General features: G+C 42.1%; 1 protein-coding gene across 19 annotated transcripts in view; it reads left to right on the forward strand.

Moving 5' to 3' along the window:
* Positions 1-25480, forward strand: part of si:dkey-166d12.2 (rap1 GTPase-activating protein 1) — an 88256-nt gene that overhangs the window by 60317 nt on the left and 2459 nt on the right. For 15 of the 19 annotated variants that reach the window (XR_004574640.1, XM_013138355.4, XM_013138353.4 and 12 more), the window contains 20 exons: positions 1686-1733; positions 2199-2237; positions 2394-2579; positions 2935-3038; positions 4158-4236; positions 4391-4444; positions 6436-6519; positions 6956-7056; positions 7346-7475; positions 12191-12346; positions 12609-12680; positions 12929-13015; positions 13329-13469; positions 14274-14393; positions 23206-23315; positions 24132-24248; positions 24673-24772; positions 24873-24984; positions 25080-25174; positions 25346-25393. Coding sequence is in view for 18 of the 19 variants with exons in the window: in XM_013138355.4 (XP_012993809.2) it covers positions 1686-1733; positions 2199-2237; positions 2394-2579; positions 2935-3038; positions 4158-4236; positions 4391-4444; positions 6436-6519; positions 6956-7056; positions 7346-7475; positions 12191-12346; positions 12609-12680; positions 12929-13015; positions 13329-13469; positions 14274-14393; positions 23206-23315; positions 24132-24248; positions 24673-24772; positions 24873-24984; positions 25080-25174; positions 25346-25354 (1944 nt within the window). In the remaining variant the exon portion in view is untranslated. Of the gene's footprint in view, positions 1-1685; positions 1734-2198; positions 2238-2393; positions 2580-2934; positions 3039-4157; positions 4237-4390; positions 4445-6435; positions 6520-6955; positions 7057-7345; positions 7476-12190; positions 12347-12608; positions 12681-12928; positions 13016-13328; positions 13470-14273; positions 14394-16238; positions 16320-23205; positions 23316-24131; positions 24249-24672; positions 24773-24872; positions 24985-25079; positions 25175-25345; positions 25394-25480 lie in introns of all 19 variants that reach the window. The other 4 variants (XM_020055716.3, XM_034287257.1, XM_034287258.1 and 1 more) reach the window with 4 other exon arrangements.

Genomic DNA, 25480 nt, shown 5'->3' on the forward strand with positions numbered 1-25480 from the left:
CTCATTTGTTTCCCAGCATGGATCGACATATGAATAATCATGTTGTTATTTCCAGATAACAGAATTTGTGCTGTCTTTGCTTATAGATAATATATTGAAACAATTACAAACCCAATTCCAAAAAAGTTGGTACACTGTACAAATTGTGAGTAAAAAAGGAATGGAATAATTTACAAATCTCATAAACTTATATTTAACTCACAATAGAATATAGATAACATATCGAATGTTGAAAGTGTGACATTTTGTAATGTCATGCCAAATATTGGCTCATTTTGGATTTCATGAGAGCTACACATTCCAAAAAAGTTGGAACAGGTAGCAATAAGGCCGGAAAAGTTAAATGTACAGATAAGGAACAGTTGGAGGACCAATTTGCAACTTATTATGTCAATTGGCAACATGATTGGGCATAAAAAGAGCCTCTCAGAGTGTCTCTCAGAAGTCAAGATGGTTAGAGGATCTCAGAGAAAAATTGCAAAGAGTTTGAAGTTATTATCATCTACAGTGCATAATATCATCCAAAGATTCAGAGAATCTGGAACAATCTCTGTGCGTAAGGGTCAAGGCCGGAAAACCATACTGGATGCCCGTGATCTTCGGGCCCTCAGACGGCACTGCATCACATACAAGAATGATACTGTAATGGAAATCACAACATGGACTCAGGAATACTTCCAGAAAACATTGTCGGTGAACACAATCCAGGGCCAGGTGCCATTTGCCGTTGCCGGCTAATTCTCTATAGGTCAAAAAAGAAGCCATATCTAAACAGGATTCAGAAGCGCAGGCATTTTCTCTGGGCCAAGGATCATTTAAAATGGACTGTGGCGATGTGGAAAAGTGTTCTGTGGTCAGACGAATCTAAATTTGAAGTTCATTTTGGAAAACTGGGATGCCATGTCATCCGGACTAAAGAGGACAAGGACAACCCAAGTTGTTATCAGCGCTCAGTTCAGAAGCCTGCATCTCTGATGGTATGGGGTTGCATGAGTGCGGGTGGCATGGGCAGCCTACACATCTGGAAAGGCACCATCAATAATGTTCTAGAACAACATATGCTCCCATTCAGACGTCGTCTCTTTCAGGGAAGTCCTTGCATTTTCCAAAATGACAATGCCAGACCACATACTGCATCTATTACAATGTCATGGCTGCATAGAAGAAGGATCCGGGTACTGAAATGGCCAGCCCGCAGTCCAGATCTTTCACCCATAGAAAACATTTGGTGCATCATAAAGAGAAGGTGCGACAAAGAAGACCTAAGACAGTTGAGCAACTAGAAGCCTGTATTAGACAAGATTGGGACAATATTCCTATTCATAAACTTGAGCAACTTGTCTCCTCAGTCCCCAGACGTTTGCAGTCTGTTAAAAAAAAAAAAGAGGGGATGCCACACAGTGGGAAACACTTTTTTCAGATGTGTTGATGCCATGAAATTTACAATCAACTTATTTTTCCCTTAAAGTGATACATCTTCTCAGTTTAAACATTTTATATGTTGTATTCTGAATAAAATATAGAAATGTGGAACTTCCACATCATTGCATTCTGTTTTCATTCACAATTGTACAGTGTCCCAACCTTTTTGGAATCGGGTTTGTAATTGCCTTTCTTTTCCTTTGCACTTGAATATTATAAGCGTTTTTAACAAGACCCTGACATGCCTCTATTTCCCTCCACAGGGCAGCAGAATGGATGAGCAGAGATGCACTCTCCCTCCACCCCTCAAAGTTAGTCTAATCCATCTTCACATTTTGCCACAGACTTCCTGTGGACTAAGGCTCCATTTTGGCAGAGATTTGCACCTCTTCTTTATCTCCCATCCGAAAGGCTTTCACACACAGCGAAAATCAGGAACCTAGCTGGGCTGTCACATTACAACCCTCAGCAATCTTATTACACAGCCATCAGACAACCAGTGTGGGAACAGAGGACTATGTAACATATTCTTGCTGGGGTCAACAGTCAGTCTAACCAAAGGGATGTTTGCCAAGGCTCTTGAAATAGTGAACAACAAAGATGTGAATATATTGTTACAGTTATTGTGCTGGTCACACTACAAACATGTTTTTTTTGAGTGGTTGGCTTTGTAAAGTCAGTATGTTGATTGATTGGACTTTTAACATAAAAGTTACATTCTGCATTTGTGACCGAACTACTTTGTTCACTATTTCGACATGTGTTTTCTTCTACAGACAGAGGAGGACTATATTCCTTACCCCAGCGTTCACGAGGTACAAACATTTTCAAAAATGAAATCCGTCTCGCATGTAAACATTCAGAGACCTATTGTATTTTTATATTATAATTGACCTTTATCTGCTATTGAATTGAATCCTATGCATTGTGTTTATTTTCATATCATGTCATTAACCTGCGATGGGCATCAGGTCCTGGGTCGTAAGAGCCCCTTTCCCCTAATCCTGCTGCCTCAGTTCGGAGGCTACTGGATTGAAGGGACCAATCACAAACCAACTGCCACAGCTGATCCTGAGCAGCAGCCATGTGTTGCCTCCCACATCAAGCTGGAGACCAATAGCACAGCCAAGATCTACAGGAAAGAGTTTATGGGCAAGGTGAGCCTCATTTCATGTGCCCGGCTTTGTTATTTATTCCAGCTATAATAAATTTGGAAGTATATATTTTAGGTGCATTTTTCGGATGCTCGTGACATTTCAATCATTTGCAAAATAATGCTAATTATATAAATGTTTTTATGGGTTACTTTACAGGCTTAGCCTACATCCATTAATTCCCTTGGAGGGAGACTGTGTTTCTAACAATTGCAGGTTTTCCATGTATATACCACTGATGAGCTGGAGAAGGTTCTGTCTGTTGGGGCATTGAAGTTGAGAGGGAAATAATGAACAGTGTCTGAGGCATGGATAATGAGCTGTATTCTGAGAGAATGTCATGGTGTTTTCTCTACAGGAACATTTCAACTACTACTCAATGGACACTGCCCTGGGACACCTGGTCCTCTCCATGAGGTATGAAGTCATCGGTGAACAGGAGCACCTTCGTTTGCTACTTAGGTACCAAATCTTATTTTGTTTGTATCTCCAATGCTCTCTCTTTATATTTAATTTTTTCCCCTCTAAAATAACAGATCATAACAGAAAAGTGCTGACAATTGGTTCACATGGTCGTTGGCTGGGGAAGGCACTCTCCAGTACATATGTGCTGGCAAATACTTCTTGGTTCAACAAGCAGTTTGATAAGAACATGTACTATTTCCTTTACAATACCATCAACACCACAAGGGTGTCCTAGAAATTCTGTGGATTCATTTATTTGGCTTTGATGACCCAGGATTTGTAGGCTGTGATTTTTCTGTGAAATAATTGGTATCTCTTTCTTTATGGACTCCTTCTTTGGACCACTGTCTTTTATACAGGTAACAAGCTGAGATTAGGAGCACTCCCTTTAAGAGTGTGCTCCTAATTTTAGCTTGTTACTTGTATAAAAGCCACCTGGGAGCCAGAAATCTTTCTGACTGAGAGGGGATCAAATACTTATTTCACTCATTAAAATGCAAATCAATTTATTACATTTTTGACATGTGTTTGTCTATATTTTTTTGTTGTTATTCTGTCTCTCACTGTTCAAATAAACCTACCATAAAAAATATAGACTTAATTTGTTTTATTAGTGGGCAAACATACAAAATCAGCAGGGGACCAAATATATTTTTATAGATTGATAGTAGAAATATCTATCTATGTGGTCAGAGAGAGGTTTATTTAGCTCAGCAAAGCAGCACACTAAATTTAACCAGGGGCCAGGACGTGTTGTGCTCGCTTACAAACATACCCATCTCCCCCTAACATGTTCACTTAATTTCTCAATTTCTCAAATTTCCCTTGGTGTGCTTGCAGATGGTGTATGGCTGAGTGCTGTTGTGCTAGTATATGGTGAATTTGTGGACAGTATGTTGGTACTTACTCTGAAATCATTGGAAAGACAGTTTGTTTGAAAAGATGGTGTTCCTTCTAGTTGGTTTTAATAAGGCACGCTATTCAAATCACCATTGTGCCAACACATCAAAGGGAAGATTCAATGATTTTGAATCACATTTGCATCAGCACAGAATCCCCTCTCTACAGACAGAATGCTAAACATCTCTGTGACTATTCCAACATTTTGCCTTTTAGGACCAAATTAAAAACCCACCACGATGTGATTCCCATTTCCTGCCTGACAGAGTTCCCCAACGTGGTCCAAATGGCCAAGGTACGATGATGCACAAAAGACATGTACATTGTCCTTCCTGGCGAACATCTGTTGAGAAGAGTGGACTTACTGGATGTAGATTTTTAAACAAAAGTTATTGCATACCGTTTCTATGACAGGAGGACAGCTTTAAAGTGCTTTGTTAATATTTCAGCTGGTGTTTGAAGAAGTAAATGTGGACAGATTTTACCCAGTCCTCTACCCAAAGGTAGGTACTGTATTACTCTTTAAATTATTGGGCCAGAGGCTTTGTTTGAAAAAAATATATACAGTGGGGAGAACAAGTATTTGATACACTGTCGATTTTGCAGGTTTTCCCACTTAAAAAGCATGTATAAGTCTGTAATTTTTATCATAGTACTCTTCAACGATGAGTGACGGAATCTAAAACAAAAATCCAGAAAATCCCATTGTATGATTTCTAAGTAATTATTTTGCATTTTATTGCATGACATAAGTATTTGATACATCAGAAAAGCAGAACTTAATATTTGGTACAGAAACCTTTGTTTGAAATTACAGAGATCATACGTTTCCTGTAGTTCTTGACCAGGTTTGCACACACTGCAGCAGGGATTTTGGCCCACTCCTCCATACAGACCTTCTCCAGATCCTTCAGGTGTTGAGGCTGTCGCTGGGCAATACGGACTTTCAGCTCCCTCCAAAGATTTTCTATTGGGTTCAGGTCTGGAGACTGGCTAGGCCACTCCAGGACCTTGAGATGATTCTTACGGAGCCACTCCTTTGTTGCCCTGGCTGTGTGTTTCGGGTCAATAAGTTCAGCTTTTTTGATGTATCAAATACTTATGTCATGCAATAAAATGCAAATTAATTACTTAACAATCATACAATGTGATTTTCTGGATTTATGTTTTAGATTCCGTCACTCACAGTTGAAGAGTACCTATGATCAAAATTACAGACTTTCTCACTGCTTTGTGAGTGGGAAAACCTGCAAAATCGGCAGTGTATACACACCTGCATATATATTGTAAACATATATATACATGATGATTTAAGCAATTGTGAGTGTGGCATGGTTGTTGGTGCCAGACGGGCCAGTCTGAGTATTTCACAATCTGCTCAATTACTGGGATTTTCACGCACAACCATTTCTAGGGTTTACAAAGAATGGTGTGAAAAGGGAAAAACATCCAGTATGCGGCAGTCCTGTGGGTGAAAATGCCTTGTTGATGCTAGAGGTCAGAGGAGAATGGGCCGTCTGATTCAAGCTGATAGAAGAGCAACTTTGACTGAAATAACCACTTGTTACAACCGAGGTATGCAGCAAAGCATTTGTGAAGCCACAACACGCACAACCTTGAGGCGGTTGGGCTACAACAGCAGAAGACCCCACCGGGTACCACTCATCTCCACTACAAATAGGAAAAAGAGGCTACAATTTGCACAAGCTCACCAAAATTGGACAGTTGAAGACTGCAAGAATGTTGCCTGGTCTGATGGGTCTCGATTTCTGTTGAGACATTCAGATGGTAGAGTCAGAATTTGTTGTAAACAGAATGAGAACATGGATCCATCATGCCTTGTTACCACTGTGCAGGCTGGTGGTGGTGGTGTAATGGTGTGGGGGATGTTTTCTTAGCACACTTTAGGCCCCTTAGTGCCAATTGGGCATCGTATAAATGCCACGGCCTACCTGAGCATTGTTTCTGACCATGTCCATCCCTTTATGACCACCATGTACCCATCTTCTGATGGCTACTTCCAGCAGGATAATGCACCATGTCACAAAGCTTGAATCATTTCAAATTGGTTTCTTGAACATGACAATGAGTTCACTGTACTGAAATGGCCCCCACAGTCACCAGATCTCAACCCAATAGAGCATCTTTGGGATGTGGTGGAACGGGAGCTACGTGCCCTGGATGTGCATCCCACAAATCTCGGGAGCTATCCTATCAATATGGGCCAACATTTCTTAAGAATTCTTTCAGCACCTTGTTGAATCAATGCCACGTAGAATTAAGGCAGTTCTGAAGGCGAAACACAGTATTAGTATGGTGTTCCTAATAATCCTTTAGGGGAGTGTATGTGTATATGTGTATATATATATGTGTATGTTTACCAACTGACAGAACGTAGGTGTAAACTTAAATTTCATGGTTTGTGTTTCTAGCAGTAGATTGAGTTGTCACTTTCATTATAACATTTCTGAATGTACTATTTGAAATTATACAGGCCTCAAGGCTCATTGTCACCTTTGATGAGCATGTTATCAGCAACAACTTCAAGTTTGGAGTCATATACCAAAAGTTTGGCCAGGTGAGATTTTCATTTTGGGATCCTGACATCCCATTCCAGCATGTTACAAGCTAACACAAAATAATTACTTTAAAAAAGGAAAATTGCATAGAAAGTGTTAGCTACTAAAGTTAACAAATGTAAATGGATAAATATCAGCTGTCATTCTTGCAAAGAATTTCAGGTGTTTCACCTTGCCAGTTCTGGGATTAGATAGCAACCCTTTAACTGTTAAGCTTCAAAGAAATAGTAAGAACAGCATTGATGATATTGAAATCCATCCAGTAGCTATTTCTAAATATCAGTACATTGTACCGCCCAAGCCTATGTGGGAGCAAGAAATGTTTAATACATCTACTTCCTGCTCATCATGACATGCCAGCTCAGCCACCAGCAGCGTTAAGGTGTCTGAGATGTTGGTCCTGTTATGCTCAGGAACTTTCATTTCTCCCTGCAGACCACAGAAGAAGAACTGTTCGGCAACAACAATGAGAGTCCTGCTTTTGTGGAGTTCTTGGAGTTTCTGGGAAAAAAGATTGAGCTCCATGACTTTAAAGGGTAAGAGTTGACTTAGAATGGCGCTGACATGGCAGATGGTAGACTGGTCATGACATCCTTCAGTTTGACACTACAGTCTGTGTATTTTTACAGACACTGTATGCTGTTACTCTCTCAATTTGGAGCAGTATAATATTGGCAGTGCTGGCATTATGATTGAGTGGAAGGGAATAACTGCCCTTGGAGTTTGCTGCGTGATGGATAGACTGAGTGGTGTGGACGGCCTGTCTGGGCAGAGAATGAGATGATCTGCTGCTGTAATGTTCTGATGTGTGTTGTGACTCTGCAGGTTCAGAGGGGGGCTGGATGTCACCCACGGCCAGACTGGAACGGAGTCCGTCTACACTACCTTTCACAACAAGGAGATCATGTTCCATGTGTCCACCAAGCTACCCTACATTGAGGGAGACTCGCAACAGGTAGTCTCACAAGCCTGTCAACTTTACTGGGGACTTAAGTCCAGGATTTGTTGCTTGTGTTTTGTTGCTTGAGGCAGACACAAAAAGGGTGAAAAAACATGCTGCCTCACACTGAAAAATAGTGGACACGGGGCTATTGTAGAGGGAATGGGCAGAGATCTCAATAGTCTTTTAACATGAGACTACCTAACAGGTAACTTGCTCAGTCAACTAACAGATATCCTCTCTGTAATTATGTTTGTCAGTAGCTATATTGGATTTGTATTGTGATTTTATTTTTATCAAGAAACATCACTTAGGTAATTAGTAAAGCAGACACCACAGACTCACCTTTTACGTGCTAAACAGAAAAAGTATGGAGTCGACAGGAGCAGTAGTTGGCTAGGTGAGGTGGCTAGCTGTTTCTCATTTTCAGAAGTGTTCCTGAGTCCATGCAGGGATTTCCATTACAGAATTGTGTCTCTTTTTAATGCAATGATGCCTGAGGGCCCGAAGATCACGGACATCCAATATTGGTTTTCAGCCTTGTCCCTTGCGTACAGAGATTTATCCAGATCCTCTAAATCGTTTAATGATATTGTGTATTGTATATGATGAGCTCCCCAAACTCTTTGCAACTTTACGTTGAAAAACGTTACTCTTAAATTGTTGCACTATTTGGCTGCACAGTCTTTCACGGAATGATGAACCCCATCTTTACTTCTGAAAGACTGATCTTCTCTGGGATGCTCTTTTTATACCCAATCATGTTACTGACCTGTGGCCAATTAACCTAATCAGTTGTGAGATGTTCCACCAGGTTTTCTTTTTAGCATTATATAACTTTTCTAATATTTTGTTGCCCCTGTCCCTGCTTTTTTGAAACGTGTTGCTGGCATCAAATTCGAAGTGGGCATTTTTTCAAGGAATAATTTCTCAGTTTCAACTTTTGATGTGTTGTTTTTGTACTACATTCTATTTAATATAGGGTTTAAATGATGAGTGATGAGAACATGGCAATCATATTGGTGGGATGTCAACTGAATGTTCACAAAACTGGATACATATAGTTTTTATAGTTCTCATGTGTACAAGAGTTACAGAACACAAGACTATAAGGCAATTCACTAGCTAACAAGTGAGAAATGATCCATAAAGCCCCTAATTATTGCCCCAATGTTTTATACATACAATCAATATGTTATGGAATTTTTTTTATGGCACTAATTTGCTCTGCGGTGAATTTCATTAGTCAACAGGTGTAATGTGGTCCTGTCATGTATTATAACCAACAAGTTCACATTGGTTTACAGTATAACATGTAACCTACAACTGGTGACTGATCAGTGAGTCAACAACACATTTCACAACTGGTGCTAAACTGTCAAGGCCTATAGTCACAGTGACTAGTAAGTTAGTGGCATGTGCACTTTAGTAAGTTAGTGGCATGTGCACTTTAGTAAGTTAGTGGCATGTGCACTTTAGTAAGTTAGTGGCATGTGCACTTTAGTAAGTTAGTGGCATGTGCACTTTAGTAAGAGGTCCATTGCAATGCTTTCGGTACTTTCAATTAGTAAAACAGTTCACAAGTAATAAAATAGCCAAATTACTACACATTCTTAACTTGTAATATGTAATACACAAATAGGATATTCCAGCCCTAACTGAGCACTGAAATGCCATTAGGTACACTGAGCTGCATTTAGTTGGGCATGGGGGGGCATGCACTTAACAATGTTTCTCCCCTCCATGTCACCTCTGGGGCTCTGTAAATCATTACTCTCTGAATGGACTATACCTCTGAATATGCATTACATGGCCACAGCTGTTACTAGAATATTGCCCTCAGATATAAACACACATTGTTTCGGTATTGTTTAATTTATTTAGGTGTTCTTGTCTACATTTACATTTTGGACATCTAGCAGATGCTCCTATTAAGACCATCCTAAAATGAAACTAGGTAGGATAGCCACACAACCCAGTAATACTAAATATAACAAACCTACCTGAACTCAGATAGGGATGTAAGATTTCAGGATGTCCTAAAGGTGGGAATGGGCTGTTTCCCTTACTGCGCCATGGGCAAGCACCATAGAAAGGACTGTTTCCCTTACTGCGCCATGGGCAAGCAGCATAGAAAGGGCTGTTTCCCTTACTGTGCCCTGGGCAAGCACCATAGAAAGGTATTTTCCCTTATTGCGCCATCGGCAAGCACCATAGAAAGGACTGTTTCCCTTACTGCGCCATGGGCAAGCAGCATAGAAAGGGCTGTTTCCCTTATTGCGCCATGGGCAAGCACCATAGAAAGGTATTTTCCCTTATTGCGCCATGGGCAAGCACCATAGAAAGGATTGTTTCCCTTATTGTGCCATGGGCAAGCACCATAGAAAGGGCTGTTTCCCCTACTGCGCCATGGGCAAGCACCATAGAAAGGGCTGTTTCCCTTATTGCGCCATGGGCAAGCACCATAGAAAGGATTGTTTCCCTTATTGTGCCATGGGCAAGCACCATAGAAAGGGCTGTTTCCCCTACTGCGCCATGGGCAAGCACCTTAGAAAGGGCTGTTTCCCCTACTGCGCCATGGGCAAGCACCATAGAAAGGACTGTTTCCCTCATTGTGCCATGGGCAAGCACCATAGAAAGGACTGTTTCCCTCATTGTGCCATGGGCAAGCACCATAGAAAGGACTGTTTCCCTTACTGCGCCATGGGCAAGCACCATAGTTCCAGGGTTCCAAGTGGAGGGGGAGTAGCAGTGGGGTGAGAGGGAAAAACAGAAAGACCGGCATTCCGGATACTTTGCAGGGGTTTGACAGCACAAGCAGGAAGCCCAACCAACATTGTTCCAGAGGTTCAGAGGCGAGAGGAGGAAAGGCAGAAATGGAGGATGGTTACACATGGTCTGTGGTCATGAGAGAAATTGGATGTCCTGCCCAATTATCTCAAGTAACGCTGGAGGCGGCTTATGGTAAAGAAAAGGACATTAATTCTTTCATTCATTCTTGTAGTTAACGTATTGGATGCAGGAGAAATGGGCAGGAGTAAAGACCTGAGTGGCTTTGACAAGGGCCAGATTGTTATGGCCAGATGACTGGGTCCAAGCAGCTCTGAAATGGCAAGGCTTCTGGGGTGCTCCTGGTCAGCAGTGGTGAGTAACTACAGACAGTGTTCCGAGGATTGACAAACCACAAAACAGCGACGGTGTTGGGCGCCAAAGGCTCATCAGTGTGTGAAGGCAACAAAGGCTATCCCGTCTAGTCCGAACCGACAGAAGGTCTACACAAGTCATAGAAATGTTTAATGAATATGGGACAACACTCAGTGCATCGCATCCTGCTGTGTATGGGGCTGCGTAGCCCCTTTGGTTGCGTGGTCCGATGAGTCCCGTTTTCTTTTCCGTCACGTGGTTATGTACGTGTGTGCCGTTTACCCAGGGAAGTGATTGTATCAGGATGCACTGTGGGACGATGACAAGCCGGTGGAGGGAGTGTGATGCCCTGAGCAATGATCTGCTGGGAAAGCATGGGTCTGGGCATTCATGTGGATGTCAAAAAACCTCTTTGCAGACCAGGTTCACCCCTTCATGACAACGATATTCCCTGATGGCAGTGGCCTCTTTCAGCAGGATAATGAGGCCTACCACTCTGCATACAATTTTCAGGAATGGTTTGAGGAATACAACAACAAGTTCAAGGTGTTGCCCTGGCCTCCAAATTCCCCAGATCTCAATCCAATTGAGCATCTGTGGGGTGTACTGGACCAACAAGTCCGATCCACAGCAGCTCCACCTAGCAACTTACAGGACTTGAAGGATCTGCTTCAAATGTCTTGTCATTTACCACAGGAAACCTTCAGGGGTCTTATAAAGTCCATGCCTCGGCAGGTCTGCGTTGTTTTGGCGACACAACATTTTAGACTTAGATTATTAAAAGTATTCGACTTGGCCGAAGAGTACCTGTAACACAGTAGAGCAGTCTCGGTTGAGTGAGTTGTCTTGAAGTCTGATTGGTTAGGGTTGATGAGATTGTACTGAGAGAGATAACTGGAGAATTGGGATGAGTTGTTACTTGTTTTGTAAAGGACAGAGAAAGGATAGCATATCGTTTTATGCCAGAGTGATCAAGTGTTGGTATCTTGAGGAGAGGGGCAGATCTTGAAGACAAGGGCAAATGAAAAGGTTATTATTATGATTAATCTAGTGTGATCCGTTCGACCAATGTCATTCAGAACAGGTGCTGCTCGGAGCCTACTGTTTACAACAAAAGAAAATGAAATGACAACGTAAAGCAATCATCTACATCTGAATATGCCCGGGTTATCAGCTCTTTCTGGCATCTTGGTTACATCTCCTGATTGCTCCACTTGCGCTCTTCAAGACTGGTGTGGCTGGAGTATCTAGTGACGTCTCCGGGGGAACCCCGCCTCACCTCGCCTGCTCCCTTCACCATTCCCACCACATCTGATACTTTGATGATAACATTGCAGAACAACGTTGCAGGCAATACTTCAAATTAGGATTGAGAGGCCCATGAAACCTAATTTAGTTATCAACTATCTGCTAGCAGCAAGTTATGCTCAATAAGCAGTTCACTGATTCAGAAAGCTATTATGAAGAGACACTTAAACTAACCAAATACAGTACTTTACAACAGATAAAGAGAAAAACATACAGAGGTCAGTGTTACAGTTGTAATGTTTGTAATGGTGACACTGGTGTTTTTGTGCTGTTCGCAGCTGCAGAGGAAAAGGCACATTGGCAACGACATCGTGGCCATTTTGTTTCAGGAGGAAAACACGCCCTTTGTGCCAGACATGATAGCCTCCAACTTCCTGCATGCCTATGTGGTGGTGCAGGTGGAGAATGCCTGCTCAGAAAACGTCACATACAAGGTACTGTAAGCCCAGGGATGGACATCACCTCCCAGCCTAAGACCCTGCTATGACCGGATCAGTATTTCATTCGAACCATTTTGTTTTAGATAGGCCTTTTCTGTTCAAATCTGAGCCACTCTTTGCCTGTGTTGATACCTTTTACCCTTTATTTAAGAAATATATTACATTTTCCCCCTTTCTTTTCTAATAAAAAAAAGCATATGATGGCATATGGGCAGATTTCATTTTGATACATTTCACTTCTCTTTTACCATTCCAGGTGTCTGTTACAGCGAGAGATGATGTGCCTTTCTTTGGACCTGCTCTACCAGACCCAGCCATCTTTAAAAAGGTGAAAATTCTCATCTAAATAATGCATCAATCTAAAAAATGCATTAACTAGCTGGGCTCATTGCAGGAACAACATATAGGGCATATTCACTTTAGCGGGCACATTCAGCCTTCGCCTCGACTTAAAAAAAAGCATGCTCAATGGAAAATCTTCATTGCAGTTGATTTTTATTGGTCCAGGACCAGGCTTAATCTGTGTCCAAAAAACTGGCCCATATTCATTTAGAGTTTCTCTCCCTTCTTCCCAAGGGACATGAGTTTCGTGAGTTCCTGTTCACCAAGCTGATCAATGCTGAGTTTGCCTGTTACAAGGCTGAGAAGTTTGCCAAGCTGGAGGTGAGAGCCGGGCTGATGCTATGGCCTGATATGAAGTGTGGTAGGACTCATTGTGTTGTTCCTCTTACTATATGGAGTGTCCTCATAACTGAGGATTGGATGTTCTGTTTGACTGCTAGTGGCTGGGCTCATCAGCTGATGCTTGTTGTGTTTCTAGTGTTTAGTTTAGTGTCTCTGTAGTGTGCTTGCAAATGTCTTTGTGCCTCGGTTACGTGTGTGTGTTTGAGTGTTTTGAACTCTGTTGCGTCTGCACAAGTGTTTTCATCCGAACAATTTCTACAGTTGTGACAGGCACGTTGTGTGTTGTTGACAGGAGCGCACAAGGTCGGCCCTACTGGAGACGCTGTATGAGGAGCTACACATCAACAGTCAGTCCATGATGGGCCTGGGAGGAGAAGAGGACAAACTGGAAAATGGGGGTGGAGGGGGAGGGGGATTCTTCGAGTCCTTTAAGGTAAGCCCCCCCCCGATTACAAGCAGGCGTAACCGTGTCCTTTTTTTTCGGGAAGGGATTCTGGGTATTCAAACATGAAAAAGTCTGAAAGGAGAGGAAGCACTATGTTCAGTGCTTTCTGACTGTTCCCTGGTGGTGCTGGATACTCCCCAGTCAGCCGCTGCCAAATCATATCGCCCTGTTAGTGCCATGTGACGGGAGGTTCGGGGCTTGGGAGGTTTCCTGTTGGTGTGCCTCCTCTACTCTGATTCGGAATCTCTTATCACTGACCATTAGAGTGGTTGAGTATAACGCGTGGCCAGAGCAGTCAGCCATGCCAGTGGAAGGGCTGGGATTGTGTGTCTCTGACTGCCGATACGGCCTCTCATTAGGGAATTGCTGATGACACTGCACACAAGGCTTCCGATGTGCTACTCCGCTCTCTTCCTTTCTAGCTCAGTCTTGAGTTCCTCTGCATTGCTTTCTATTTTCTCTATTCTCTCAGTATCTATCCATACCTGCACATCATTTATGGATGGGTCTTCTGAGCACCTGCAAAATAATGAATGATTATTATGCACTCTCAATCTCCTCTGAGTACCCACTTTCAGACATCACACTTGGAACTCTCCTCTTATGCTAATATACTCTACATAATAGTTTGGCCTCTCTCTCACTTATCTACACTGCCCCCAAGTGTTCAGACGTGGTCCTGCACAATCTCCATGCCGTTGTATCATTAGAATCAACGTCAGTGTGGTTAAGGCAAAGGTTAGGGGCGGTTACTCAATCTCCGACCAACTCATCTTTCTCTGTACTCTGTAGCGGGTGATCCGCAGCAGAAGCCAGTCAATGGATGCCATGGGCCTCAGTAACAAGAAGCCACACACTGTCTCCACTAGTCTCAGCGGCAGCTTTACAGAGACCCCCAAAACCCCAGGGATAGTAAGTAACCATTTTGGTTTCATCAGATCAATGTGTCTAACTACTGACTCAGCGTTAGAATTCGCTGGCTGACCGCCTAACAACACCTAACACAAACTACTGTACACCCAATCCTCTCACCCAGGAGGCATGGCCAACACTGCCTGTGGAAAATGCCTTACTTCTCTGTGGTATCATCATTACTCACTTTCAAAGTTTGTCTTTTGTCATGGCATTTTCAAATACCATATTCATTCCATATAGCTAACCCAGTCATCAGGGGCCATATTCACAAAACATCTTAAGGCTAAAAGTAGCTCCCAAATTGCTGATTTTGTAGACACTCTTAAAAACAAAGGGCGTGTCAGTCTTAATTTTAGGACTCTTAAATCTTTGGTATTTCACAAAGCGTTTTAGCGCTAAAACCAGCTCCTAAAAGTTAATGTCACTAAGACCAAGTCACAAACAATCCTAAAAGGACTGCTGCTGGCAATCCACCTCGTAATCACGTCTGCGTTTTAGAAACATTTATTGAAACTGAGCTTTTACAAAAGGTATCACCTTAATCGCGGCGGCATTATGATCATAGTAGAGCTAGTCAGGGATGCTGTCACTTCACCAACAAACAGAAACAACCCAATAACACTGGAGATCAAGGCGGTGACATCTCCACGCTACTTGGCCACAGGGAAAATGCATTATGCAGGGCAGATGAACTATGTATATCTATCGTCTGTCAGTAGAATATTACATCAAACAATAAATGCCCTCTCCAGACCCCACATCATCCGACAACATTCGGTTTACAAGGAAACAAAGCCGACTTCATGGCCATAGCTAGACCACCCGGTGTACAGTAGTTGGTGCTATAGATGGGGCACATTGTTGCACAATCAAAAAATGAACACGGATTTGTTTACAAGCTGCCATAGTGGTTGCCATAGGCTGACAATTAGCAGAATATATACTCAACTAATCAGTATGTCATTGTTGGTTTCGTGTTTAATCAGTGACACATGGCCTAAGTTTTTTTTTAATATCTTTATTTTATATATATATCTACTTTATTGGAGAACGCTCCCCTATCAGCTAATCACAGTGGGCATAGTAAGAAAGCTTGTTCATGCAACATGACATCAACCATACAGCAGGTTCAACCCAGCCCTCTCTCTTAGCTCAGGATTTCTCCCCATTCTTTAGTAAAAGCTGGTCTCAGCAGCTTTGTGAATAGGTTTTAAGAGGAAATGCTTAAATAGAAACCTATACTGCTTTTTGGGAGGCCTCACTGGTAAGATTAAATGTTTTGAGGAATACGCCCCCAGGAACAATAGTTGTCAATGGACTGTATAATGGTATATATACTGGTAAAACCTGCACACAGATCTGTTGACATGCAAAAGTAGGTGCTAGTGTGCTTTTTTGAAAGCGTCTTTTAATTGAATGATCCCAAAGAACCTGTAAACCCTTTCTGCCCTTCTCCAGGCTTAGTGGACATTTGACTGAGTCTCATTAGATACTGAGGCCTAATTTGCAAATATATTCGTTTAGCTGTCTGACTACCCAGAGTCCCTCCCTTGTGTTTGTGCTCACATGTATTTTGCATGCTCCTCTCTATGCAGCCTAGCATTGGCACGGCATGAAGCCTGTCTGTCAGCTGTCAAGTCATTTGTACACAGTCTCCTTCAGGACACTAGCCTTTCAATTGTACTCAATATTTCTCCTGTCTTCTGTGTTATAGTATACTCTTAGCTTGTTTTACGCTTTACTGTTCCAATGCTACCTTCTGCGTGACATCTCATCCTGTCATTCTCCGCCACTCTCAATATCTTTGTCTTTCTCTGCTTTCTCTTACCCTTTGTCGTTCAGTCATTACTTGTCCCAGGGAAAAGTCCCAGTAGATATCACGGACGTCGCGGCAGTGCCATAGGGATAGGAACAATAGAAGAGGTTCATGTATTACTCTCTCTTCTAATTTGCTGTATTCTTCAGTTTTTTTCAGTTTGTTGTCTCTTTGCATTAGTTAATAACTGTTTATTCTGCCTAAACCAATTTTTTTGTAGACATTTATGAAGCAATTATTTAAGTGGATTGTAAGGAAGCTATAAAATGTATAAAAATCCATCACAAAAAATTGAAAGATACTTACAGTTTTTTGTGGATGACCAAAGGAGTCAAAATCAAAAAACAAATACACTGCTCAACAAAATGAAGGGAACACTTAACCCTCTATTGCATGACATTTTATTTTGAGGGGAATAAAATATTTCACCCCAAAAATCTAATTAACAAACCACTACTAATCACAACTAATACCATGTATAAATGTTTCTAACATGTCATATAAACATGCAAACCAACATCCAAATGATTGCCTGTGTGTGTGAGAGAGAGTGTGTGTGCATGAGAGTGGAGGGGTTAGCCTGTGTGTGCAGGTATACATCAATGAGCCAAAACATTATGACCACCTGCCTAATGTGGTTGATCCTCCACACCGCTAAAACAGCGACGACCAGCCGAGGTATTGACTCTACAAGACCCCTGAAGGTGTGTTGGGGTATCTGGCAGCAGATCCTTCAAGTCCTGTAAGTTGCAAGTTGGAGCCACTGTGGATCGGACTTGTTGGTCCAGCACATCCCACAGATGCTCGTTTGGATTGAGGTCTGGGGAATTTGGAGACCAGGGACACACCTTGAATTCTTCATGTTCCTCAAACCATTCCTGAACAATATGTGTGCAGTGTGGCAGGCCCCCTTTTCTGCTGAAAGAGGCCATTGCCATCAGGGAACACCACTGCCATGAAGGGATGTACCTGGTCTGCAACGATGCTTAGGTAGGTGGCAAGTGTCAGATTGACATCCACATGATTGCCCAGACCCAGGGTTTCCCAGCAGAACCTTTCCCAGAGCATCACACTCCCTCCATGGGCTTCCGGTCGTCCCACAGTGCATCCTGGTGCCATCACTTCCCAGGTAAACGGTGCACACGCACATGGCCGTCCACTTGAAAAAAACGTGATTGGACCAGGCGACCTTCTTCCGCTGCTCCAAGGTCCAGTTCCAAAACTGGCATGCCCATCGTAGGCGCTTTTGAAGGTTGTCCGCTACACCTGTCAGTGGTCATAATGTTTTGGCTCATCAGTGTATGTGCAAGTGTGTGTGTTTGAGTGTGTCTGAATGTGTGCACTGTGGGGTGTTCTCCACTGAGGTAGGCATGAAACATCAACCTCTGCTAAATGTTTCCTCAGTCTCATTTTTCCTCAGTCTCATTGTCAACAGGCATTCTCTTTAAAAAAGAAAACAGGAAGCACACATTTGAATGTGTCATATACCCTTCTTCATCCACTGACATGCATGGTAACAAACACACATACTGACCCCTAAGTGCTGACTGACCACTGACCTTCAAGTGTCTCTCAAACCTGATTCGGGGATCCACTCTTCCTGACTCTCTTTCAAGCTCACTGTCCTCACTGTTTGATGATTTTCCTTCTGCCCACATGTTTTTTTTTTTTTCATTTCCTTTAAGTGTTAGTTGATATTAAATTAAAACACTGACTATGGTCATAATGATGCATCCGATCACATCTACACACTAGCATGATATTGCCAACAAAAGTGGTCTAACTGCACAATGTTGCCCTGAGGCAATGAACCAAAAAACACAAAACAAGTCTTTAAACGATCAATACTTCTTTACATACTCATGCACATGCATTTATTATTTTATTTAACATTATTTCCATTTAAACATATTTATCTTACCAATTGGTGGTACTGTGTCCCATGCGGCTTTGCTTCCTGAAAGGACTGCTCCAACCCAAGACAAAAGTCCACACACACATCAGTCCCCCATTTCATTGGACAAAAACATGTCTGGTGATTTAATAAATCTTTTTTTTAATAAGAAAAATAAAAGGAGCAGTGTGAGGTCCAAAAATGTAGTTTGTTGCCTGAGGGCCACACTATGCAATAGAGGGTTAAATCACACATCGGGTCTTGATGAATGAAATATATCAAAGATCAAAATATTTTTTGTACATTGTGTAATTCGTTGAGAACAAAATGATGTAACAACGGTCAATGGAAAACAAAATCACCAACTGATTGAGGGCTGGATTCAAACTCACATAGAGAGTCAATGTAAACAATTGAAATCACAGGCTGTTAACTTGCGTGAATTTCATCATGGCAACTCATCATGTGACAATGTCTGGGCACACACCTGATGAGACGGCAGATGGTATCCTTGGGGATCTCCTCCCAGACCTGCATCAGGGCATCAGTGAGTTTCTGTGACACTACTTGACGGCGTTGAATGCACTGATGTATAACGTCCCAGAGGTTCTGTGTTAGGTTTAGGTTTGGGGAACTTGAGGGCCAGTCAATGGAATCAATGCCTTTGTGATCCAGGAACTGCCTACATACTCTGGCTACATGAGGCCAGCCATTGTCCTGCACCAGGAGGAACCCAAGGCCTATTGCAGACAGCATAAGGTCGGACGATAGGTCTGAGGATTTCATCCCGGTACCTAACAGCACTCAGGGTACCGTTGGCTAGCACGTGGAGGTCTGTGCGACCCTCCAAGGATATACCTTCTCAGACCATCACTGACCCACCGCCAAACCAGTCATGCTGAATTATGTTTTACACAACATAACATTCACCACGACAAATAACATTTATGAAATGCTCCAGTCCAGTTTCAGACCCCCTCATAGTACTGAGACTGCACTCGTGAAGGTAACAAATGACCTTCTAATGGCCTCAGACAAAGATTCTGCATCCGTTCTTGGTCTTAGTGCTGCTTTTGACACTATTGATTACTCACTTCTCTTTGGGCTACGTGGACATGTTCTAGCCTGGTTTAAATCTTATCTGAGATATCAGTTCGTATATGTGGATGGCATGTCCTCTGACAGATAAAAGGCATGTTTTGGTGTTCCTCAAGGCTCGATTCTGGGCCCATTATTGTTCTCACTATATATGCTGCCTCTGGGTGATGTAATCCAGAATCACAATGTCAACTTTCACTGTTATGCTGATGACACAGTTATATATTTTAATGAAGCATGGAGAAGCCCTAAAATTAGCTACTTTGGAAGCATGCATTTCAGATATTAGGAAGTGGATGACAGAGAACTTCTTGCTTTTAAACTCAAGAAAAACAGAAATGCTCGTTTTAGGACCCAAAAAACAAAGAGCTTTCTTGGCAGATCTCCGTGAACCTCGACGGCTGCATGGTGGTATACCAAAAAACTGTAAGAATCCTTGGCGTTACCCTTGACCCTGACCTCTCCTTTGATGAACATATAAAATATTTCTCATGAGTTGCTTATTTTCATCTTTGAAACATTGCAAAAATCAGAAACTTTCTATCAGAAACTGATGCAGAAAAATTAATTAATGCTTTTGTTACTTAGATTACTATTATTAGAATACTGCAATGCTCTTCTTCCCGGTTACCTTGATAAATCAATAAATAAACTTCAATTAGTGCTGCACATGGCTGCTAGAATCCTAACTAGAACTAAAAAATGTGAACACATTACTCCTATTTATACTGGCTGCCTGTTAGGGTTAAATGATCCAGCCTGTCACGTCCTGGCTGTGCCCCTAGCCATCTCTGCGCTGGGCTCGGGGCATAGCCAGGACAGGACAGGAGGTGGCATCTAGCCACCTCTAATCCTCTTTGGTCTCCCCAATTGGAGGCAGGTGCTGATCATTGCCTCCAATTGGGGACCCTATTTAAGTTCATGGTGTTGGCCAAGCCAACGTGGTTTATTTTGGTTTTCGTCCTGTTTTAGACGACCCAGGTCACTGGTTGCTGCTTTTTGTTTGTTTGAATGCTTCTTTATTAAAACATGGATTATTTAAGTTACATTTACTCTGCGCCTGTGTCCTTCTCCCACCACAACCGTGACACAGCCATACATACCTACACATAACCTTAGATCGCAAGATGCAGGCCTTTTAATTGTACCTAGAATTTCTATACACACAGCCAGAGGCAGGGCCTTTTCTCATAGAGCTCCACTACTGTGGAATGATTTGCCAATTAAGGTTAGAAATGCAAACTCTACAGCATGGTCTATGATTAAGTGTAGTCTGGCCCAGGGGTGTGATGCTGCCTTGCCAGATGGGCTCTCATCGCCACTGGGATGCCCTCCCTCCAATGCCATTCGGGGGCGGAGTCACTGGCTTGTTGTTTTCTCTCTGTTGCGCACTTGTGGAATTGGGCTGTACTCTGCTGGCAATACTCTGCCCTCATTCAGGATGGTTGCAATTGGTGGGGGTCCCTTTGGTTGATGCTTGGCAATGTGGGTGGATTGATTTCCTGCCTGTTGGGCCCTGTCCGGGGCCTCCCACGGATAGGGCCACAGTGTTACTGGACCCCCCCTGTCTCAGCCCCAAGGTCTTACGCTGCTATATTATTGTGCTGGGGGAGTAGGGTCAGTTCTCCTTCTCCACTATAGATCCCTTTAGATCTAAGATCTAATTTTCCCTGTCTCCCGTTTTAAACTTAAGAGGACATGAGGTATTGGCCCACACCTGAGGAGTACCAGGCTTGAAAGACCCGTTGCAGTCCCTGTCCAAAATCATCCTGGTTGTGTTGCAGATCAAGATGATACCTGACTATTTCAGCTGCCACTGTGCTGACACCTCCCCCGTGTTGTCCCGGTCCTTGTCCATGTGGTCATGCTTCTGACCTGGACTAAGTTTAAATAGACTCTGGACTCAGCCCACATGCATTTATTAATTATTACAATTTGTAATCTTAATATGTTCACCCGGCACAGCCAGAAGAGCCTGGGTCCTCTCTAGGTTTCTTCCAAAATTTTGGCCTTCTTAGGGATTTTTTCCTAGCCACTGAAATTCAACACTATTGTTGTTTGCTCCTTGGGGTTTGAGGCCAGGTGTTTTGTAAAAGAAATTTGTGACAACTGCTGATGTAAAAAGGGCTTCATAAATACATTTGATTGATTAATTGATTGAGACACAGCAAACCTTCTTGCAATGGCACATGAATGTGACATACTGGAGGAGCTGGACTACCTGTGCAACCTGAATGGGCTTCAAGTACCGCCTCATGCTACCAGTAGTGAAAAAACTAGAGAAGAATCAATCAGGATAGATGACAGAGCAATTGTCTGTGGCCACCACCTGCAAGACAACCCTTTTGGGGGTTGTCTTGCTGTTGCCTCTCCAGTGCACTTGTTGTCACTTTCATTTACACCAAAACAGGTGACATTGATTCACAATCACTTGTGCTTCCTAACTGGACAGATTGATATCCCTGAAGTTTAATTGACTTGGTGTTATACTGTGATGATTGTGTTCAATTAAACTTTTTGAGCAGTGTATATAATGAATGAAATCTTTTATTAAATATATTAGGTGCCAAATTATTATGAAACTATTATCATGGACTATTTAATAATTTCAATACCATGTTCTTTTTCATAATTTCATGGCCTAGTTCATAAATTCATGGTTTATTCCATAATGTTGTTTTTCATGATCACAAGGGATATGTCAATCAATGCAAGTTGGTTGTCTTTAGCTGCTGATTGGCTCAACCTTTTGCCTTTGTCAGTCATGGCTTCAAGGGAGCTCATGCTAATGATAGATTTTTCTGGTAGCGAGCAAATTTATTAAGCAACTACTAGCTTCTGCCAGTGTTCCCAGGTGGGCGGTTTCTTGCACAATTTACCTATTTTTAATGACAGTGTACAGTGCAAAATGGGCTTGGGTTTTATTGTGGAGTCTTCGGGTTTTTGGGCAGTTAACTGTCAATGAAATCTGCCAACCCTGGCTTAAGCATGGCATGTTAGTGTCGCCAATGTCAAGGCAACTAAAGTACTATACACCTGGTTTCGGCAGCCATTCCTGTTGCCCCAGCACCTCTGATGAACTTCTGGAAGTCATTTTTTTATTTGTATTCTTAACTACATGCGATACCAATTTGCGTCATTTGCCAGTCACCAGGGCCAGCACTAGGCATAAGCAACATAATGTCAACTCGCAAAACAATATAGACATTTACTGGGATTTTTACATAATAATTGTGATTTTACTTGAACTTTCTTTATACAAACTTATCAAATTGCTATCCTCAAGCACAACCATGATGCTGCAAAATCCTGTTTGACTACCTACAACAGAGCAACTGTAGGTGAAGCTAGTGTGGCTGGATAAGCCAATCAGTGGCTAAAGACAATCCACTTGCATTGATTTACATATCCCTTGTGATCATCAAAAATGACATATTATGAAACAGACTGTGAAATTATGAAATAGGCCATAAAATTATGAATTAGGCCACAATATTATGAAAAGGTCTTGAAATTCAGAAATGCATCTTCTGATGAAAAAGCCATTTAATATTATTATGAAATATCATATTTTTTGTCAATATAAGTGCCATTATAAAAGAATACTTCATAATGTGTCACCTAAAATAATATATTTATTCAATTATTTATTTAATTAATTATATATTTATTTATATCATTTTGACTCCTTTGGTCCTCCTTAGTTTCTCAACTTCCTCCACATATCAATTCCTGTCTTTCACTCATAAAACACAATGGAGTATCTCAAATTGTACATGACTTCAAACAGCTGTCATTTTGCTTAAGGCATTTGAATATTGTATACTACAAATGACAAATGACTTTTAATCATATTTAACTGATGTAAAACATTTTGCAGACTGTAAAAAAGACCACATAAATTATTACATTGCGTACTACGGCCTTACAGTATCCTGTCTTTTATTCTATGCATTGTTCGATTAATACTGTGGCTGACTAACTTATTTTCTCCTCCCCAGTCTCTGATCATTCCTGGGAAGAGCCCTACCAGGAAAAAGTCTGGGCCCTTCAGCTCCCGACGTAGCAGTGCCATTGGGATTGAGAACATCCAGGAGGTACAGGAGAGGAGGTGAGAGAAAGGCTACTTGAGGGTAAATTGGAAAGTTGGGTATTTCAGGTAAAAGGAAAAGCTACAGAAAAATATGAAGAGTACAGGCCAGCACTCTTACTTACTTTAAATAATTGCCCACTGTCGCTCAGTTGTATTCTACAGATGTTGCATTCTACAGCTTTAGTGGATAATGTTAGATAGCAGGTTAGATATAGGCTAAGGTTAGGAAATGTATAACTAACATGCAAAACATTTAACATATATTTAACAAGCATTTCATTGCCATAACTTATTGCAAATGACAAATAAACCTTTGAACTAAAATAATATGCTAATTTGCAACAATGCTAAAGTTATCCCTGATTTTATTTAGAAACACAACCTTTGGATGGAAACATTTTCACATGCAAAGGCCTAGGCCAGGGTTATTCAATTCCGGTCCTTGAGGGCCGAAACATTTCTGGCTTTTATCCTGTACTATTAATATGGCACTGATTCAGACCTGAGATGCCAGGAGACGGCAATCAACTAGCAGGTAGAACCAAAAACCAGAAGTGTTTCGGCCCTCCAGGACCGGATTTGAATAGCCCTGGCCTAGGCCTTTCCATCCCTTCATCGCAACCAACCAACCTTCTCACTTTTTGTTACGTCTATAGTATCCCCAACATCAGAATGCATTGACCTTTGGTGTCTGAACAAATGGTGTAGTGGTTTTGGCCTCAGTAGATAGAAGGGAAGGAGCTAAAGAGAAGGGCGAGGCTTCCAAGGACATCTGAAGTCACAAGAGACGTTTTTGAGCCAATACTGATAACTGTATGTCCCTTACTCCCTCAGTCGGGAGGTATCCCCCAGCACACAGAGGACTCCAGACAGTGGACACATGTCTCAGGATCCCAAATCCGAGAACTCATCTAATCAGAGCTCACCAGATATGCCAACTACAAAAAACAGGTGAAAAGATATCACATATCTACTCAATCAAACCCACACTGAAGAATTTCTGTGTGTGTGTGTTTGTTTGCTGGTTGTTGTTTTTTTAAAACATAAAAGTAATTGGCTGGTGGGCAAGGTAGTAGGCGTGTTAATGAATATTCCTAGTTATACATTTATTGCATCTGACCGATCACATGGAGTCACTAGAGTGCGACAAGACAAGGCAGCCCGGTCCAACAACCCCAGTCCACCCTGGACAGTGCTGAGCCAATCTGAGCTGCTCTAAGATGGACCACTTGGTATTGTTTGTATGTGACGCCCAGGATTCAAAACACTGGACTCCAGTGACCCCCTTTTTTATTTTGGGGGGTAGATTCCAAATGTGAATTTGTGTGTGGGTGTCTGTGTGTATTATATTGGCCATAGTGACCTAGGTGTGTAGTTCGGCCATGTGTTGCAGAGCTCCGTCCATCCCTGAAGCCCAGGACCATTCCCACTCCTCATCCAATGCCAGCAGCTTTGAAGAATATGACACTGGACTGGTAGGTGGCCCTCTTTTCCGAACCTCATGGACACACCATTCACCCATAGATTTATGTCAATATAATAGTGACACACACTTGAAATGAAGAATTGTTTCAGGACAGTCTACCCTCTTCTGGAACACCACACAAGAGGGACTCATTTGCAAACGTCTCCTGGGTAGAGGATAGTGTGGGCAGTGCCAGTGCCCCCAGTCAGTCCAAGTCTTCTGGTGAGGTGTTTGTAATTGTGATTTTCAACACGGCCATGAAGTATCAAAATCTTTGCCTGTTTTTCTCAATGGTCCCTTGTCTGCCACTCTGACAGCATCTGCTCGGCACCAGCAGGAGGGCAAAGGTGTAGAGCTCAAAAGGGCAGAGAGTCGAGACCAGACAGAGCGGTCAAAAGACAAGTCATTATGGGTGAGATCTGTTCCACTGTAACAGCTGTGATTGTCTACAGGAGTTGGAGTGGAGTGCAAAGACAGGTTTAATTCTACTTTCCGTTGGAATATATATTGTTTTTTAAAATGGATGTTAACATTACCCTCTGTCATGTTTGTTAACCTTGTGTTTTTTCCTGTCTATGTCCAGAATTGTTAGCCTTTCCTAATTGATCACTACATGGATGTCCATTAGAAGGTACCCAGAATTGTCCAAACCAGTGTTATCAACATCTTTATTTTGACTGTTTGAATGATGTCCTGTAGGAGAGTCTGACCACATTCC

This window comes from Esox lucius, chromosome 17, assembly GCF_011004845.1.
Source record: "Esox lucius isolate fEsoLuc1 chromosome 17, fEsoLuc1.pri, whole genome shotgun sequence".
NCBI lineage: Eukaryota > Metazoa > Chordata > Actinopteri > Esociformes > Esocidae > Esox > Esox lucius.